This window comes from Panthera leo, chromosome A2 (genome assembly GCF_018350215.1).
Source record: "Panthera leo isolate Ple1 chromosome A2, P.leo_Ple1_pat1.1, whole genome shotgun sequence".
NCBI classification, from domain to species: Eukaryota; Metazoa; Chordata; class Mammalia; order Carnivora; family Felidae; genus Panthera; species Panthera leo.
Genome location: NC_056680.1, coordinates 36,117,510 through 36,134,619, shown reverse-complemented (window position 1 = coordinate 36,134,619; position 17,110 = coordinate 36,117,510). Strand labels below are relative to the sequence as shown.

Genomic DNA, 17,110 nt, shown 5'->3' with positions numbered 1-17,110 from the left:
AGAAACAAGGTGAATCCAGTTTCTGATATAAAGCTATCTGTTCAGAGTTAGACAAGCCACAAGCTGATTTGGTGCTAAGCCACCCAGCTCCCTGCATGTGGTTTCTTAAATTCATGAAAATTAGCCAGAGGACTGGCCTGGCTAAAATGCCCTCTCCCTAGAATGCCTTTCCTCCCTTCGCTACCTGGTGAACTCATGCATTCTTTAAGACTCGGCTCAATTGTCCAAGGGGACATTTAGTGTCCTGTGACACTTAGTGATCCGGATTTCAGCTTGGCAGCCTTCTGATTCATAAGCTGAGTTAATTGCATCCCTCCTTCGGGCCCCATGGCATTGTAAGCATGTTACATTTCATTGTGATTGTTATTGTAGGAAAGTATTATATCATAGTGATTTGGAATGTGAACTTTGAAGTCTGACAGGCCTTACTTTGAATCGTGGCTCCACCACTTCCTACCTGTATGGCTTGGGGAAGATGACTTTACATCTCCATCTCTCAGTTTCCTCATCTGTAAAAGGGCCTCGCCACCTGCTACCAATGGCATCCAGCTGTACTACAGATTAAATGAGATGATTCTCCGAGAATGAAATCAAACGATGCATGAAAAGCGCTGAGTGTATCGCTAGCCAGAAGCAGGAGCTCAGGAAACAGTAGCTGTGATAGCTGCCACCCAGAAACCTACATCTGTTGACAGGGATAAAAGTCCATGTAGAAACAAAGAAAGCAGGAAACTGCCACCACCAACACCGAGTTGACCTGGAAGTTCCTTCAGGATACAGCCATTGAGTTAACTGGCCTGGAAGGAGGAGAGATCAACCCAAGAGAGGCTCCTAATGTGGGATAAGGAATTGACAAAAAATTGACCTGCAGTCGCTCAGAGGGAGTGACAAACAGTGGAGATAGAGGGAGGCAGGAGCAAAGGCACCCAGGCAGAGAAAGAAGGGCAAGTCCACAGCAGGAGCTGACAGGGCAGAAGGAAGTGAGTCACTGCCCTGATGGACACCAAGCAAGGGGGCCTCTGAGGCCAGCTGCTGCTGCCTCTTGTAGGGCTGGGATCTTAGGCTCAAAGCTTGAGTCACTTCCCCCGGGCCACAAAGCATTACGTACCAGAATGTGGGGTTTTATTAACAATTGTTAATATCTATTGAGTCTTTTCCATATATTATCTCCTTTAATCCTTTCCGAACCCTCAAACCATGAGATAAGCGTAATCATGACACCCATTTTAGAAAAGACACAAAGAAACTAATGAACTTACCCAAGGCCACACAGCTAATAAATGATGGGGGAGGGAATCCCTATCTAGATCAGAAACTGATTTATATCAGAAACTGGTTGGTTTCCCCCAACCCCACATTTCCCTCCCTGTCTTAGTCCTTCACTTTCCTCCCTCACAAACCTAGCAGTCATCAGTCTTCATTAATCTCACTTAGAAGATAAGCCCTTGTTAGTGAAAATGTAAGTGGATTTATTCTCTTTCTGGTTAGAGATGGAATTTTTCAAATGATTTTGCCATCTCAGTGATTAAAGCATTCGTGGTTCTTTCCAAGCTCGTGTATTTATCCAACATTCTGTCATTGTTGGGGGCAGGGAGGTGGGGAACAAATGCCCAGCAACGGTCATGAGGTCATGACGGTGCAGAGCTAAGGTCAGGCTCACCAAGCCACTTTAGCCCTGGTAGATCTGCACTCTCCCCAGTCGGAGGGCAAGTTCCTCTTCCAGTGAGCTGTCTTGGGGCGTTAAGGCTCTTCATGCATTATTCATCAAATGAGCCTCCAATACTTGAGAAAAACTTCTGGGCCTCAGCTGGCCCACTGACCCTCCCCCCCAAACCCCCCAGAGCTCAGCCTTCACTGGCCAGCCTCATCCTTTCAGGATTTTGAAAACAGAGGGGTAGGGAAGGACCCCCTCCTCTCCTTACAGGGGCTGTGAGAGCTCTCCTTAGAGCAGGGACCTGCGTGCAGTCTGTGGCCTCACACACTGAATGAGCTAAGGCCCTGGCAAGGGGGATGGGGTAGGCCTAGAATACTCTGATTTGCATGAAAAAAGTCCAAGGTTAAGTGCTACTGAGGGCTTGGCTTCCAGCCAAGAGAAAACCCTGGCCTGGAAGGAGGACAGGGAAGGAGCAGGGTGTGATTGAAATTTGCCTGGTGGACAGGAGTGAGATGGGCATGGGGCCTTCACACCCACCTCAAGCCTGACAACCAGAGCAGACCGCCCAGTTCCATTATATAGTTCGTACTCAGTCCACTTCCACTTTCAACCTTCAAAGCTCACCTGGGCTTTGTTTTGAAGCTGCCTGAGGGATTATGAACACCCAAGACATGTGTCAAAGAATGAGCAACGCAGAGAAAGCTGGGTTTGCAGTTGGTTACCATTTTGGATTTCTCTTGAATTTGCCGTCCAACACACAAAAACTTTCTGTTAAGAGATTTTATGTGCATATATGTCTACATTCATGTGCATATATGTGTACATGCATGTACATATACATATGGGTTACAGATTTCTTTTAAAAGGAAAAAAAAAGCACAAGCATTTCCTCGTTCCTCAAAATCCTCTGCGCCTTTGGGGATGCCAAATGAAGACATAAAATCATGCTGAGAGAAGGAAAAAAATCTGAAGAAACACACTTCTGTACTGTTTTCCAGGTTTTACATTGAGAGCATATCATTTTTAAAGGATAAAACCACCGTGGAGCTTTTTTTCCTGAATGCAAAGTCCTGTGTACTCAAGGTAAGGCACCCTATTTGTTACTTTTCAGTGAATGACTCCAGGCAGGCTGGAGTTGGGGGAAGAAATGGTATTGCCTATACTTGCATGTTCAAACAAAGAAAAATGAGCATAATCTTTCTCACTGGTACTTCCTACCATGCCATAAAAAAAAAAAAAAAAAAAAACAACTTTTTAAAAATTTAACAAAAGGCTGCTCTTCTCAAATTCTGAGCGAGAAAGACAGTCATCTGCAGGGGAATCATGCTCACAGACAGTTACCACTACCTAAATGCAGTTAGCTAATCCCCCACACAGAACAGCCCAGAAAGACACAAAGATGGATCAGTCGGATTGTGATTGAAACCTCAAAAAAAGTCAGGCTGGGAATCTTTTTTAATACAGTATGCCCTACATCTATCATAATTCGAAACCAATCTTATTTAGGGGCCCGTGCTCAGAGCCACGTGTTTTAAAGCAGTGTCCCAGTTATCTGTGGTGAGGGACGTTTTGTGCTTTATTGTTTTCTATCTAATCTAATCTTTGGAGGACACCTTGCTTTTGTAAAATTCAGTACACATGAATTGCCAGAAAAATGATCCCATGCTTGGGTGTTGCACCTGTGTCAAATTGCTATAGAACATTCTCAAGATGTTACCACCTTGCAGACTATCACTGCTTTCAAGGCCTCCACTCTGGACTCCTCAGAGCACACCCTTGGCCAGAGCAGGGGGTCTGGGAACCCAGAGATGCTCATCTGGAACCTGGCTTCTCCATTCTAGGTTGTAGTCTCAGTGTTCCGGAAGTCCATGCCCAATTCCGGTGCTGGGGGGGAGCCCTTTCTGTCCATATACATCACCCTAAATCTGAGCAGTGACCAGGGACAGCTGGATGGTGCCTAGCCTAGAAAGACAAGGGGGCAGGCTGTATACAGATTAGGGTACACTTCCCCTGGACCTCCAGAATGTTAAGTATGGCTCACTGCACACATACAGCTTTAAATGATTGAGGACTCGGTACGGGCAGAGTTTTTGTTAAAACTCATTTATCGAGAAATAATTGAATGCACATATTTAAAGTGTGCAGTTTTGTTAAGTCTTAACATATATAATAGCCATGAGCTGGTCACCAAAATCAAGAGAGTGAATAGACCCAGCAACTACAAATCTGCTTTTTTTTCAAAATAGTCTACATTTTCTAGAGATGTATATAGATGGAATCATACGGCAGATAATCTTTCTGGTCTTCTTTCAGTGAGCATAATTATTTTGAGATGCATCTCTGTTGTTGGGTGTGTCGGTAGACCATTCCTTTTTATTGCTGAAGTATTCCACTGTATGGAGGTACCTTAAATTGTTTTTCCATTCCCCTGTGATTTTTTTTTCGTTTTTTTCCTAGCTTTCCTAGCTTTACTATAATTGACATAGAACAGCAAGTTTATGGAGTACAGTAAGATGATTTGATACACTTATATACTGCGAAATGATGCATTCATTGGGGACAATTACAAATAAAAGTGCTATGAACATTCATGTACAAGTTATTGTTTATACACATGCTTTCTTTTTTCTTGGGCAAATACCTGGGAGCAGAATGGCTAGATCGCATGGCAGATATGCTTAACTTTTTAAGGTACTGCCACTCTGTTTTCCAAAGTCGTTTTCAAAAATCAGTTGTCCACATGTACATGAGTTTATTTCTGGACTCTGTAGTTGGTTTCGTTAATTTGCCAACCTTTATGCCCATGACATACTGTTTTGATGACTATAGCTTTATATTGTGTCTCAAAATCAAAACAAACTCTAGCATGGTTTTTTTTCAAAGTTGTCTTGTTTATTCTGTTTTTACATTTCCATATGAATTTTAGAATCAGCTTGACAACTTCTAAAAACAACAAAACAAAACAAAATGAAAAACACCTAATGAGATTTTCATTAGGATTGCACTCAGTCTGTAGACTACTATAGAAAAAATTGACAACCTAGAAGTATGGAGTCATCAGTCCCATGGCACATAGTATATATCCCCATATATTTCGGTCATCTTTTATTTCTCTCAGCAGTGATTATAGTTTTCAGCATATAGATCTTTTGTCAGATTTGTCCCCAAGTCTTCCATATTATTTGATAAAATCGTAAGTGATATCTTTTTATCTCAGTTTCTGAATGTTCATTACTAATTCTATAGAAATGCAATTGTTTTTGTGTATTATTCTTGAATCCTACAGCCTTTCTAAACTCACTTATCATTTTTGGTAGCTTTTTGTAGATTCCATCAAATTTTCTTTATAGATGATCATGGCATCTGCTTAGTTTTACTTCTTCCTTTCTAGTCTGCATGCTTTTTTATTAGTTGTCAAATTTATGGGCATAGTTGTTCATAATATTTCCTTATTGCTCTTTTGATGTGTGCAGTCTGTAATGTTGTTACCTCTTTTGATCCTGATATTAATAATTGATGTCTTTCTCTTTTTTTTCTAATTAGTCTGGCTAAAAGTCAATCACTATTGAGCTTTTCAAAGAACCAGCTTTTGGTTCAATGGTTTTCTCTGTTGTTTTTTTGGTTTCTATTTCATCAATTTCTGCTATGACCTTTATCATTTTTCCTTTTATCTTTATTATTTCCTTTCTTCCCCTTTCTTTGGGCTTAATTTTCTCTCCTTATTCTTGCCACTTAAGATAGAAGCTGAGATCACTGTTTAAAGATGTTCTTTTCTAATATAAGCATTTAGTATAAAAATGTCCCCCTAAATAGTGATTTTGTAGTGTCCCACAAATTCTGATATGTTGTGTTTTCATTTTTATTGTTTCAAAATATTTCCAAATTCCTCCTTCCTATATCTTCATTGGCCTCATGTTATTTAGAAGAGTGCAGTGTGGTTTCCAGATATTTATTTGGGGATTTTTAGAGATCTTTCTGTTATTTATTTCTAGTATAATCCCACTGTGGTCAGAGAACACACTTTGTGGAAATTAAATCCTTTTAAATTTATTGAGACCTGTTTTATGGCCCAGAATATGCTCCATCTTGGTAAATTATCCATGTACACTGGGAAGAATGCATTCTGCTGTCACTCAGTGGAATGTTCTATCAGTTTTATCACTGCTTTCAATTATGAGGTGTGTTGGTATAGCTTTCTTTATGTTTCTTATGATTTATTTTTTTTATGCATTTTGGCAATCACTGTATTTTAACTGGTTTTATATACTATTTACATTTAATGTGATTTTTGACATGGTTAAGTTTAAGTCTGTCATCTTCCTATTTATTTTTTGTTTGTCCCATCTGTTATTTTTTTTTCCTCTCTCTGCCTTCTATTGCATTTATTGTGTATTGTATGATTCTGTTTTATCTCTTTTATTGGATTATTAGCTATAACTCTTTGTTATTTCCATGGTTGCTTTAGGGTTTATAGTATACATCTGTAACTTATTATGTCTACCTTGAAGTGCTGTTGTACCATTTCACATGTAGCACAAGAACCTGACAATAGTATATTTCTGTCTCTCCCCTATGAGCCTTTATGCTATCAGGGCAATACATTTTGCTTTTTGATATGTTATAGATGCACATGATGTTGTTTTTTGTGTAAATATTTGATACTTCTGCCTGCTTTAAAAATTTTCTTGTTATCCCTGCTTTTGATTACGAGGTGCTACAGTATAGCTTTTTTCATGTTTCTTGTTTTTGATGTTTATTGAGCATCTTGGATTTGTGTGTTTTTAGTTTTCATCAGTTTTGGAAATATCTCAGCTATTTTTTTCTTCAAATATTTTTCTCTGTTCCCATCCATACCTCCTTTGCAAATTCCAATTACACATATACTGGGTGACCTGAAATTATCCCACAATCCAGTGATGCTCTTTTCATTTAGTTATTTTTGTGTGTATGCTTTAGTTTGGCTCGTTTCTATTGCTCTGTCTTCAATTTTATATCTTTTCTTTTGAAATCTAATTTGCCATTGGTTTCATTCAGTATATTGAGTTTTTATCTTTAGAAGTTTGAATTGGATCTTTTTTGTATTTTGCATATGACCCCTTTTTGAAATATGAGATACAGTTATAGTAATTGTTTTAATGCCCTTCTGTGCTTATTCTAATATCTGGGTCAGTTCTGGTACATTTTGACTGATTCAATTTTCTCCTCATTATGGGTCATGTTTTCCTGCCTATTTCCTGCATATTTTGCATCCCTGATAATATTTGAATGGATGTTGGACATTGTTTAATTTAACTTTTTGGGTGCTGCATATTTTTATATTCCTATAAATATTTTTGACATTGGTTTTGGGATAAAATGTAATTAGTTAGACCTTTTGTTGTTGTTGTTTTCAACTCTTAGTTTTATTATTTGTTAGACTGGCCCAGAGCAGTGTTCATTCTAAAACTAATTATTTTCCATTACTGAGGCAAGACCCTCCTAAGTACTCTACTCAATGTCCAATGAATTATGAGTTTTTTCTATGGGGAACCAGTCTTGTGAGAAAACCAGGTACCCTTCCCTTCCATCCTCTTGGATAATTCTTTCCCCAACCTTGGGCAGTCTCCTTCCATGTATGCAGTGATCAGTACTTTGCATCTCTTCGGGATTCTCTCTGTGCAGCTCTCCTTTCTTTGGCATTCTGTCCTGCAAATTCTATCCATTTTGGTCACCCCAGTCTCTCAGCTCTGTCTCCTCAACTCAGAGAATCCACCATGCTCCATCTGTGTAACACCTTCACAGCCTAGAAACATTCTCATGGCAATAAGTGGGTGCTGTCATGGGGTTCACCTCATTCAAGGTTCACTGTCCTTTGTTGCCTTTTATTCAGTGTTTTTTTAAAAAAATTTTTTTTAACATTTATTCATCTTTGAGAGACAGAGAGACAAAGCATGAGTGGGGGAGGAGCAGAGAGAGAGGGAGACACAGAATCTGAAGTGGGTTCCAGACTCTGAGCTGTCAGCACAGAGCCCGATGCGGGACCTGAACTCACTGACTGCGAGATCATGACCTGAGCCGAAGTCAGACGCTTAACTGACTAAGCCACCCAGGCACCCCACCTTTTATTCAGTGTTTTCAAAACTTTTGTTTCACATTTATTGGCTGGTTTTTTAGTTGTGTAGTTTTTTTTTTTTTGGGGGGGGGGGGGGGTTGGTGAGAAGGTAAATCCAGTCCCTGTTAATCCCTCTTGGCTACAAGCAGAAGTATTCAAATCAGAGTTTTTGGCTAATTCTATGGGGAAAGTAAAAAGTCTTCAGCACTAAAGACTTTATTAGAGCCTCTCTTTGTTGAGACTTGAGCTTTCTGAAGAACTCCAAGAGTTGACTGATAAGTAGATACTTATATAGCAAATACAGGATTTACTGAGTCAGAAGAAAACATTTCATAAACCACAGTTGGTCATCATCTCCTATGTGGAGAAATACAATTGCCCCTTGTTATATTTTTCACCACCTAGCTGGCCATGGTCCAATGAAACAGTCTTCTTGATTGCTTCTTCACTGCGTTGCTATGTAAAGAAAGATAGGATGTAAATTTTAACTCATGATATTTCTCTTGTAGCTTTGTATGCTAAATTCCCTTGGTCTTCAGAAAGTACTGAAAAGTAGAGTTCTTTTAAATTCTTCTCCATCTTATGAATGTCCGTTCCTGAGATTTCCTTTCTAAATGGGAGTGTTTTTGTCACTTGTCAAAGAATTTAGAACTTTTACAAATATAATATTGAAAGGCACTGTAACCTATGAATGTTATTGCAATAATTTTTTTAAAGTGAGTTGTAAGAATTTAGAGTTGAACATTTTCTAAGTAATACACAGATGACTACTAAGAAACAATCCCAAGAGATGTTATAGGATCCAGTAAATGATAACAGGATCAGGTAGCTGTGTGGTAAAGCAGCTTTTAAGTAATTTCTTAAGACATGATAATTTAAGAATATTGCCCATGAGGACTATCATCTGAATCATGGACACAGGAGTAAATAAGTTTTTTGAGAACACAGTCTCAGCTATAGAACACATGTAGGTGGATTCCCGATGGGTGAAAGTCAGTCACTGACATGGTTAATTCGGGACTCATTGCTGGATAAGGCAGTGAATGGGGCTTCCTTCCACACTGTGCTGATGTGTTCAGCACCTCTGATCACCCCTATACACACTTCTTCCTCCCTGACAGATAGCTGTCCCCTTCTGTCAGTTCCTTCCCTCCAATGAGGACAGAAACATATAGGTGGGAAAAGAGAGCTCTTTTTGCAAATATTGACAAAGCCACAGTCAATATGCTTGCATGCTTGGTGAACAAGAAATATGACTTGTGATGAAGTTTCATACAGTTGCTGAAGCTCTGCATAGCTATGTAAATATGGATTCTGTCTTTTAAAAATTCACCCCTGTGAGTATGTCGTTTGAAATACTGTGTGGTTCCCAATGGTTTTGTATATATTATTGCCCATACCGCATAGTGAAGAAGCCATTGTTAACTTTGTGTTGAAAGAAATATTGGGCTTCATTTTTGAGTTTGGGTATTCCAGAAGAGTCTGAAAAAAGGGATAGAGATTTTTCACTTTCGCTCACTCCAAAGGAAATCCCCACGTACACAGTGTGGTACAAATTGGGCATTCGATGTATTGTTGTTGACCGACTCATTAAATGAATGAATGTTGTTGATGATGAATGCTTGTTTCCCAAGAAGTCAAGGGATAAACAAAACCACTGGTCTGTTGTATAATTTGACTAGTATTAACTATGAATGTATATAAATTTACTGTGAAATTAAACGCCTAAAATCCTAAAAAATTCACTTTCCAGGTATTACTGAATAATACTTAGCAAAGCTCTGATGACTCTAAATACAATTTTCAGCAAAGAATGAGTAAGAATGATTCTAAAGGGAGAAAATTTAATGTATCGTCTGATATTTTATTTTAAAAAGTCAAAAGCCTTTTGGATTTTTTTCTAGTCATTGTAGATATCAATTAAATGTCAATAACAGTCTTACAGAAAACCAGTTCTGGTCAACTTCAGTTATTAAGCCATCGGCATGTAGGCCAAAGTCAATGATGGCTAGAATTGAGTACATAAGAGAGTATTTATTTAGCAGTTATTTATTGGATGCCTGCTACCTGCCAGCACTGTTTGAGACTGCTTATAACTGGAAATGCTCTGAGGATATCTTGTTTTTTCTCCCGGTTTTTTAAATCCCAATTTAAACATCAGTGAAAATGAAATTTGTTCTCTGAAAAAGAGTCTACGTTAGCTTAGTTATGACAATAACTTAGCTTCATGTTTCCTTGTCCTTTTGGAGCCATTCACTTGATTCGGTATTTCTGTTCTGCTGTAATTTGCAACATGAGAAAATACGTTAAAAATCATGCTGTTGTGTTTGCTCTTGTCAATGAAATGTAATTCTAAGGAAAAGCTCAGGGCTAGGGCTACCTCTGAAACATACCAGCTGTATGATCTTTGCGTTGCTGAGCCATTTTTTTCCCGTTGCAAAATGATCTGGTGAGATTGGGGCAGCATTTCTCACTGTGTGACCTTTGACTACTTTTATCAGATATACAACAAATGCTCATTTTGAATAAGCAAACTGTTGCCTTCTTGCCCCTCTCCCAACCACAGAATCAGAATTGAGGAGGGAGCTGGAAATCAACCTTTTCAACAAGGTTCTCTGGTGATTCTACTGAACACTTTAGCTGAAGAACCACTGGATTTTCTGTGTGTTAAACATGCAGAATGGTTAAATATGGGTTGAAACTGGCCTTGAGAAATATGAATCAAGGTCCACAGAGGACTCTAGAAAGATGCCTTTTCATTTTTCCTCTTGTTTCCTGGCAGTTAAAACAGAAAAAGGCATTTTCCCTTAAGAGCAGGAGAGCAGAGGAAGGTATGAAATTGCTTTCCAGCTCTGAGACTACTTGGAAGGAAAGAAATGTCTTCAGAGCCCTTTCTGTACATTTTTTGTGTGCCAGTACTGTGGTAAATGGTACACATTTCACTGCATTTGATTCTCACTATAGCCCATAAAGAAGAAAACCTGTGATCCTCTTTTAGACATAAAAGAACAGCAGTACAGACAGGTTAAGTAATTTGCTTAATGTCACAGAGCTAGTAGGTGGGCAGAGTGTCCTTGGAAAATTACAACAGCAAGATACCCCGGCCTATAAAAGCACCTCTCATTTGTCTGGACTTTTCTTTGGTCATCGCTCCAGGGAAATAAAAGTGTCCTCTGTGAGTCAGAACTCAGGGGCTCTTGTTAAAGAGCAGGCAGGTCATAGCCACTAACGAGTACTGAATACATACGTGCTTACTCCGTATATTCATTCCTTTACTTCTCACTCCAAACCATACCTACGTTCTGCTGTTGTCTCCCATTTTACAAATGGGAATACTGAGGTAGAGAGGTTGAGTAAGGTACACAAGGTCACATAGCTGAATTAGTGGGGGAGCCAAGATTCATCACAGGCAGTATAATGCCAGAATCTGACTTTCACCACCACACATACTGCTTCCAGATGGCTGGGGGTCGTCTCTCTGCTCCCCATGGAGGTGGTGTATCCGGGTCATCTGGAGCATAGGCTCCCTCTTTCCCTTATTCCGAACTGTGTTGTACATGCTCATGCTCTTAGCCCAGGGTGGTTAACAGGTGCCTCTGGACGCTAGGAACTACTGGCTCCACAGGTTGGCCTGGGGGACAAAGCACTCAGATCCTTTCCGAACTGCACAAGCACTCACGGAGGAACAGAGCCCGTCAGAAAGTTACAAACGGCCGTGTGGGTCAAGTGTTCCCCAGGAGAGAGCTGTTGTCTGAGTCGTCCATCAGGTGAGGGCTCTTGAACCTGTTTGGCTTCCTCAGTGAGAATGGAGAGGGGCACACCTTCCCTTTGCAAAACAACCACCTGTGCCAGGTGGTGATGATGTGGAAATGCCGAAACTGATACCGGGGAAGCCTGGAAGCACTCAGCGTGTGGGCAGTGGTCCACCTTGGACGACCTGTTGCCCGCTGGAAAAGCCTCAATGCACGATACAGGACTGGAGGTTTGGCCCCGGTTGTCATTTGCGGAGGCCCCCTTGACCACATCTGACTTTAGTACTCAATCAACGTTTGTCACCACCACCCTTTTTTCAAATCAGTGATTTGAAGACACGCTTGGAAAATTCAAATAGTATTGGCCGCCTTGTCCCTTTTGCTGTGTTTAAAATTTATATATTAAAGAAAAGGCAGGAGAAGGCAAAGCAACTGGGGTTCAGGAGGTGCTCTGGGGTCGAGATCATGCCCTGGGGTGAAGAGGAGGAGAAGGATGGCAGCTTGACTTCACAGAGAGCTCCCCAAGCAGCAGGCATTGATTTTTTTTCATTCATTAGCTCATTTAATCCTGGCAACAGCCAGGATTATTATTTATTATTGCTTTAACAAATGAGGAAAATGGAAACATAAATAAATTAAGTAATTTGACCATGGTTAAATAGGTCGTTAGTCGTGGAGTAATTACTAGGCAGCCTAGCTCCAGAAACCATAGTACTTATCATTCATTCATTCAGTCAGTCAGTAAAAATTTATTGCATTCTTGTTAAGGGCCATTATTTGTGATGAGTGCTGCATTATTATAGCACCAGTACCTTCCCATGGCCTGTCCTAAATCGTAAGGATTCTTGCCTTTGTATGTTTGTGTGTAGATGTGTATTGTGTTTATTTTAAGGGCAATATACTATGATGATACTTTCAAGGACGTAATATTTCTGAAAGATGCCAGGGATCTTGGAAAGACTGAGCACACCCAGAATCCACTGATGCTTCTTGTTACTCCTTCCTAATAATCTAAAAAGCAGTGTCAGACATTTTCCTAGCTCCGCAATACTGCAATACAAGGAATCTCACAAACAGAATTGGGATTTTTTTTTTTTTTTTAAGATTTATTTGGAGGCTGATGAAACAAATTTTGTTGTGCGAATTTTAGATACACGATTTATCTTTCTCTTAGGCTTTTTCTGTATTGAGAAGTTTTTGGTTTTGAAAGGTATTTTTTTTTAATGTTTTATTCATTTTTGAGAGAAAGAGAGAGACAGAGTGCAAGCGGGGGAGGGGCAGAAAGAGAGGGAGACATAGAATCTGAAGCAGGCTCCAGGCTCTGAGCTGTCCGCACAGAGCCCAATGCAGGGTTGGAACTCACCAACCACAAGATCATGACCTGAGCTGAAGTTGGACACTAAACTGACTGAGCCACCCAGGCACCCCCAGAATTAGGCTTTTGTAATCACACACACACAGATGAATACTATAGTTTAAATCTACAGCTGAAGAATCTCTCTCATGAATATAAGCTACTTTCTTGCCAAAAGGATTTTAAGAAACTGAGTATTAGACCACTTTCTTGGAAATTCACCACATGCCTTGAACATGTTCAAGACTTCAAGAAGTTCTTCAGTAAGCAAACGTGTGATTTTGTTTAACCCGATATTGTCCAGACTTACTTGTGTATGAAATTTTTCTTTCAAGCTATACTTATTAACTGACCTCAAACTATGCTTGTGAAAATGCCGCTGTGAATATATACTATACCATTAAATAATAAAGCAAAAAGTGACAACTGTAAGCCTCCTGGGTATTAGTCTATGTTAGATCTGACATAGATAAAAACCTGGTCTATTCTGATTCTTTAAATGAAACATCTTTGGAGTCAGTAAAGAGATGTTGACCTGGGTACTAAGCCAGTAAGGACTTCCTCTGCTTCAGACTGAGCAGGAGTAGATACCAAACCAAAAAGGAGGAGAACTTGGGTCATTAATGCCTTAATAGATTTCACTACGCTCTCTTTTCTTTGCTAATAAGTTCCCATCTCTTTGTACCTCAAATAAATGTAGAAATACAAATGAGCCAAGCATTAGTAATCCTATTAAAAATTAGAGGTATTGTAAGCCTATCCAATCACATTTATTCTTATCCTCCTTCTTACCCCATTTCTTGACTGAGACCTTTTTAGATGTGCCCTTTCATTAGTAGACTTAGTGAGAGTCTCAGCCTAACACCCCTGATACACACTCTTACCACACTTAGAGTGATACAACATATTGCATAATTGCCTCAGAATCTTAATGCCATTTGCACTTAAGTGTGTGAACCCAGAGGCGCCAAAGCTCTCTTAAAAGTCCATGTGGCTTTCGAGGGCAGTCTGGCCATGTCCATTAAAAGTAAGAATATATTGGGGAGCCTGGGAGCTCAGTAGGTTAAGCGTCCCGACTCTTGATCTCGACTCAGGTCATGATGTCACTGTTTCGTGAGTTCAAGCTCCACACTGGTCTCTGTGCTGACAGTGTGGAGCCTGCCTGGGATTCTCTCACCTCTCTCTCTTCCCCTCCCCCACTCACGCTGTGTCTCTCTCTTTGTCTCTCTCAAAACAAATAAACATAAAAAAATTTTTCAAAACGTAAGAGCATATCTTTTTACCCAGCTGTCCATCAACTTTAGGAATTATTGAAATATGAAAAGATAAATATAAAAAGATCTTAGATAATTGTTTCTAATAGTAGGAAACTGGAAACTGCCTAAATACACTTTAACGGGGGATTAATTAAGTAAAGGCCAAATCATTCATGTGATTGGGTATTGTGTAGTCATCAAAGAGTAGATTAGTCCTGCTCTATTGATATGGAAATGTGTGGAAACTACACTGACACATTTAAAAAGAATCAAGTTATTGGGGTGGCTGGGTGGCTCAATCAGTTAAGTATGGCTCAGGTCGTGATCTCACAGTTCATGAGTTCAAGCCCCGTGTCGGGCTCAGTGCTGACAGCTCGGAGCCTGGAGCCTGGTTCGGATTCTGTGACTCCCCTCTCTGTCTCTCCCCTGCTCACACTCTGTCTGTCTCTCTCAAAAATAAATAAAACATTAAAAAAAAATTTTTAAAGAAGTTACAGAACTATAAATATAGTGTGATTGTAGTTAACTTTATTATTTACTTTTATGTATATTAAATGTACCGATAAGAAAAAATAGAAAAAAGGATGGCATAGCCTAAATTTCTATTATACCTGAGAGAGAGATTATGGAACTTTTGCCTCCTAAGCAATGCTTTTATAATTTTCTTTAACAAGAAGGTTGGGGGCACCTGGGTAGCTCAGTCACTTGAGCATCCGACTTCGGCTCAGGTCACGATCTCACAGTTTATGAGTTCGAGCCCCACGTTAGGCTTGCTGCTGTCAGCACAGAGCCCACTTGGGATCCTCTGTCCCACTGTCTCTGCCCCTCTCCCACTTGCGCTCTCAAAAATAAGTAAACATTACCAAAAAAAAAAAAAAAAAAAAACCAAAACAAGAAGCTTGAATGAGTTTAAATCATAAAAATAAAGACAAAAACAATCAGTGTGTTCACTGAACTTTACCTCTTTAAAGCTGTGTGAAGAGAATAAAGATTTTTTCTCATCACTTTCCTTCTGTTAGAAAAACGCTCCATCACCTTTCTCGCGGGGCAAAGCTAATGGAAGTCGAAAATTCCTAATTGCTTTATCTGGAAAAGCAAAAGGTCTTCTCTTAAAGACAACTGGCAGAATGGGTTTGTTTTTTGTTGTTTTTTTTTTTCCACTTGTAAAAATCACACTTGTCAATTGTAGAAAATTTAGAAAATGAAGAAAAATGCAAAAAAAAAAAAAGGTGTTGATTCATAATCCCAAGACTAGGGCATTAATTGTATTATTTTGACATCTTTCTTTCTTTTGGGCATGTCTTTTTCTTGGTTGAGATCAGTTGCTGACTACATTTTACATATTGTTCGACTTTAAACTTTTTATGTATGTTTAGGCTTTAGCTGTACCTGGTCCACTTTTCTTCCTCTATTCTATAGGTTCTTATGTTTGGGGACTCTGTGCAGTATGGGGAAGGAGTGCAGAGATGCATGGCAGTGACAGAGTTCTATTTCATTAAATATAAATTCATACATTGAGGATGGGACCAAGTTTTCTTTATGTCAGAATCCCTAGGACGTACATCGTGGGTAAAAGTTTGTTAAATGGCTGAAAAAGTGAATGAGTGAATGATTAAAGAATGGACAAAGGGGTAGCAGGGTTGAGGCATTTTAGAAAGTAAAATCAACAAGACTGAGTGCCTCCCGAGTCTTAGCTGGCCCCTGCTGCCTACAGAGTCCATGTGGCGCAATGACTCTGCAACCGAGCAGAGTTTCGTCTCAACAACAGTCTCGGCTCAACAACATAGCCTTGGCTCTTACCTGGGCATGGCACCTCCACTTTTAAGCCTCTGTTTTATCAACTGGTAAAGTGAGGGCAGTAATCGTTCCTGCCTCAATGCATGAGTTAATATGTGCAAAATGTATCGAACAGTGTCTGGCACAGTGTGTTACGATTAATATTTTTGCTATTATTAATAATCTATTATTATTACTACTATCAGCGCCTTACGTGAGGATGCGCAAAGCCTGGCTTATTACTGGAGCCTCACTCACCCTGTGGTCAAACTGTAAGAACACCTTATTCCCTGACTCTCCCAGCCTTTCTCAAACTTCTGTGCCTTTTTTTATAGACTTCACCTGCTGACTGCCTTTCTCCTCCCTTCATTTCCTGCTGGCTAATTCCCACTCATCCTTCAGAAATCAGCTCCAGTCCCTGCCCCTTAAGCAAGTCTTTCCTCCCCTTGTGGACCTCCACCAGCGGGTCCTACAGAGGCCAGTTCTTCCAGCCTCCAAAATATCCTTGAAAGACTTCTCCTAACTCTCCTTCCACTGTGTTGAATTGTTTGTCCCTGTGTCTGCCACCAACAACCAGACTACATTCTCGGGACCGGGGCAGCCCCTACTCATGTTTATGGCCCACCCATTGGCACAGAGCCCGGCCTGTACCAGAGGGCCCCCCCCTCAGAAAATACTGGCGAAGTATGTAAATGGAGTTTACACTAGCAACTCAATGGGTCAGTTTTTCAAAGTGGGCTTGTGAAAAGATCCAGTTAAATTGAAAATCAGTTCTGAGTAACACCCATAAAATTAGACTTTTTCAGCTTTCAATCTTATTTTGTTTTCACTACTTAAGATGTCGCAGCTCCCTAATTCAATTTTCCAGAGTTGATATTGTACTTGTAACCTTGAAATTTAATATACTGGACTTATTGGAATACAATTTGGGCATAATGTGATCAGATTTTTAAAGCACAAGGGTCTCCGCATGTGCACTGTAACTTTTGTCACTCTATTCACTATAAATATCTTTTGGAAACATTTAGGAGAATCACTGTAAAATCAGCTACAAGGATAGGTGAACACACTGCTCTGCTCTTCTATTCAAACATCTTCTCTTGCAATTCCAAAGAAATAAGTCACCAACTTTTGATGGCCTCTGGGAATCTTTGAGAATATAGGCAGAGGGAATCCACTTAATCCTAAAACTTCACATTATCCGAGTCTTCTAGCATTTTCTCCCAC

The 17,110-nt window shown here is 39.8% G+C and overlaps 1 protein-coding gene across 6 annotated transcripts in view; it reads left to right on the top strand.

The window, feature by feature from the left end:
- The window catches only part of FRMD4B (FERM domain containing 4B), a 322,217-nt gene that overhangs the window by 218,472 nt on the left and 86,635 nt on the right, over positions 1-17,110 (top strand). For all 6 annotated transcript variants that reach the window (XM_042929953.1, XM_042929952.1, XM_042929951.1 and 3 more), the window contains one exon: positions 2,653-2,737. In XM_042929953.1, coding sequence (XP_042785887.1) covers positions 2,653-2,737 — 85 coding nt within the window. The remainder of the gene's footprint in view (positions 1-2,652; positions 2,738-17,110) is intronic.